This window comes from Plasmodium reichenowi, chromosome 9 (assembly GCF_001601855.1).
Source record: "Plasmodium reichenowi strain SY57 chromosome 9, whole genome shotgun sequence".
Classification (NCBI taxonomy): Eukaryota; Apicomplexa; class Aconoidasida; order Haemosporida; family Plasmodiidae; genus Plasmodium; species Plasmodium reichenowi.
Window position 1 is genome coordinate 249,401 of NC_033654.1, and position 3,114 is coordinate 252,514.

Consider the following 3,114-nt stretch of genomic DNA (forward strand, 5'->3'; position numbering starts at 1 on the left):
ATATATTATGTTATATAAATATATATATATATATTTTACAAAAAAAACAAAAAAACTGTGTATATGAACAGAAACTTTATAAAGCATACAAGGGTATCATAAAAAATATATACATAAATATATATATATTATATATATATATTATATATATATATATTATATATATATATATTATATATATATATATTATATATATATATTTTATATATAAAATAAATTATTAAAATATAAAACTTTTTGAAAAAGAATATAATTCATATTTATCTACTTTTTTTATATTCTTTGTATTATTATTAGTTATATGGTGATTATTAAATAATATTTTATCACTAAATACATACAATTTAATTAATTTTTTATTTATATTATGAACACCATCATATTTGTTATTATTATAATGATTATTATATTTTAACATATTAAAAACATTTTGATAAAATATATTTATTTTAAAACACATGGATTGTAACTTTTTATCATTTGTAAATAAAATAATTCTTCCATTTTTTATTTTATCTTTTAATATATTATTTAATTTTATACTTTTGTTTTTATTTTTATTTTTGTTAAATGTACAAATAAAGGAATTGTGTGTATGTTTCTTTTCTTCTCTTTCTACATTTTTATACATATATTTATATATATCAAAATTATGGTTAAATATTATATCATATAGAAAAAAAATTATATAGTTATCTGTAGAGTTATATTTCAATTCATTATTATTCAAATTAATAAAATATGGTTTTCTCCTATTTCTTGTTTTTAAATTTATTATTTTATTATTTTTTCGTTTTCCAAAAAAAAAGGAGATATTTCGAATGTAATTTGTTTTATTATATAATATATATGATAATCTCTTTTTTATTAACACTTTTTTCTTTTGGTTATTTTGTTTTTTTGCTATGTTACATGGAATCGATCCTTTTTCCTTTTCCTTATTAAAGAAGAAAAAAGTAGGCCCCCCAATAAGACTGTGATAAAAAAAAAAAAAAAAATTCTTTTTAACATTCTCTTTGTCTATAATAAATATATCGTTTGTGTTAAATATCTCCTTGTAGTATTTTATGAAAAGTAAAAAATATTTTTTTTTCTCCTTCCTTTTATTAATTAAAGTATGTATGAATATATCATAATTTATATTTAATATTTCTTTACATTGTGCTTTATTTTTATGGTTGAACTTAAAAAAGATATGGTTTAATTTTAGAAGATTAAAATTTGAAAAAATATTTTCGTATGCGTGAATCTTACTATTATAAATATGTTTATCAGCAGGATTATTACTAAGGTGATTATTATAAATATTATACATATTATTAGTATTATACATATTATTAGTATTATACATATTATTAATATTATACATATTATTAATATTATTATTTTTTTCTTTATATGATTTAAATTTATTAAAAAATAGGGGGGACCTTAATCTTGTGAATGCATATTTATACCTTTTATTAATTATAAATTTTTTTTTCAAGAATTTATTTTTAAAATAAGATATTATATTACTGTTCATGTGTGTTCTGCACACATTCATTTTGTTCCCATTTTCTTTAATATGTCCAAAGTTTTTCTTTTTTTCTTTTTTATTATATAAATAAATAAAACGATTTATAAACATATTGTTCATTATTTTGAATAGATAGTTATGAATATATTTTTCTTTCATATGTATAATATTCATATTAACATGAATATTTTTATCATTGATTATTTTATCATCTTTTATTAATTCAATATATTTTTTTTTTTTCTTTTCCTTTGATATACATTGATATGTGAATACATTAATGTCTAATTTATTTTTCAACATATTTTTTAAAGTACGTGAAAATTGTTTATACATACTTGTATGTAATAAAAAATTCTTCTTGTTTTTATATGTGTGATAAAATAATAAATTACTATATATATTATTAACTTTACTTGTGTACAGATTTATTAATTTATTTTTTATATGAACACGTTTCAACTTTTTGTAAAATATTTGAAGATAATTAATCATCATACAACCATACGAGTTATTCAAAATTACATTTGATAAAGCATCCAAATCGAAGAATAGTACTTCAAGGTATATATCATTAATTATATCATTTTTTAAAATAACATTATAGATAATAATTTGATTAAAAAGGGAGTTAAAATTAGTAAGATTGTTATTATTATTATTATGATGATGATGATAATGATAATGATGATTATCTTTTAACATCATGTTCTTTTTCTCCTTCTTCTTCTTATGCATTTCATCAAATAATAAATCATTTGACTCTTTTTCATTTTCCTTTCGCCTTTCTATTTCTATATTCTTTTCTATATTCCCATCAACATTAGTATAACATCTTGATACATATTCCCCTTTATTATAACTTTTATTTTTATTAATAAATTTCAACCATTTTTTTTTAAATATCTTAAAATTAGTGTTCACAAAATGATCAAAAGGTAAGAAGATTTTTTTTTTTTTACTTTTTCGACAACTTGTATATTGTTTCCTTCCTATGGAAAAAAGGTGTTTGGATATACGCATATTCCAGATTTCCCATAAAGCTGGAAATAAAACAACAAGAAAATAAAAATAAATAAATAAATGAATATTATTATATATATATATATATATATATATATATATATATATACATATATGTGATAATTTCTTTCTTTTTTCTCTTAATTTATTTTATATATTATTTAAAAAAGTGTATATATAATATTATTTTTTTTAATCATCGTATAAATCAAATTAATAAATATATAATATAATAATATATATATATATATATATATATATATATATAATATATATGTACTTACCTTTTGGAACCTATATTAAACACTTTTGTTTTACATTTTTATGAGACCTACTGAATGTTATTTCTCACAAGCATTTTACAAATTGTATTTATTATATATATATATATGTATATATTATAATTATATCTATTTTTTTTTTTTTTTTTTTTTTTTTTTTTTTTTTTTTTTTTTTTTTTTTTTTTCCCCCCTTTTTATTTTTTAATTTTTAAAAAAAAATTTTTAAAAAAGAAAAAAAAAAATTTTTTTTAAAATTTAAAATTAAAAATAAAAAAACATTTTTTATACAAT

The 3,114-nt window shown here is 16.1% G+C and overlaps 1 protein-coding gene across 1 annotated transcript; it reads right to left on the reverse strand.

The window, feature by feature from the left end:
• Window positions 1-220: 220 nt before the first annotated feature.
• On the reverse strand, window positions 221-2,542 carry PRSY57_0904900 (putative protein, unknown function; the record flags this gene model as incomplete). The annotated part of the gene is made up of 1 exon (XM_020114766.1): window positions 221-2,542. One exon carries the CDS (start codon window positions 2,540-2,542, stop codon window positions 221-223), a length of 2,322 nt encoding a protein of 773 aa, XP_019970466.1.
• Window positions 2,543-3,114: the final 572 nt, after the last annotated feature.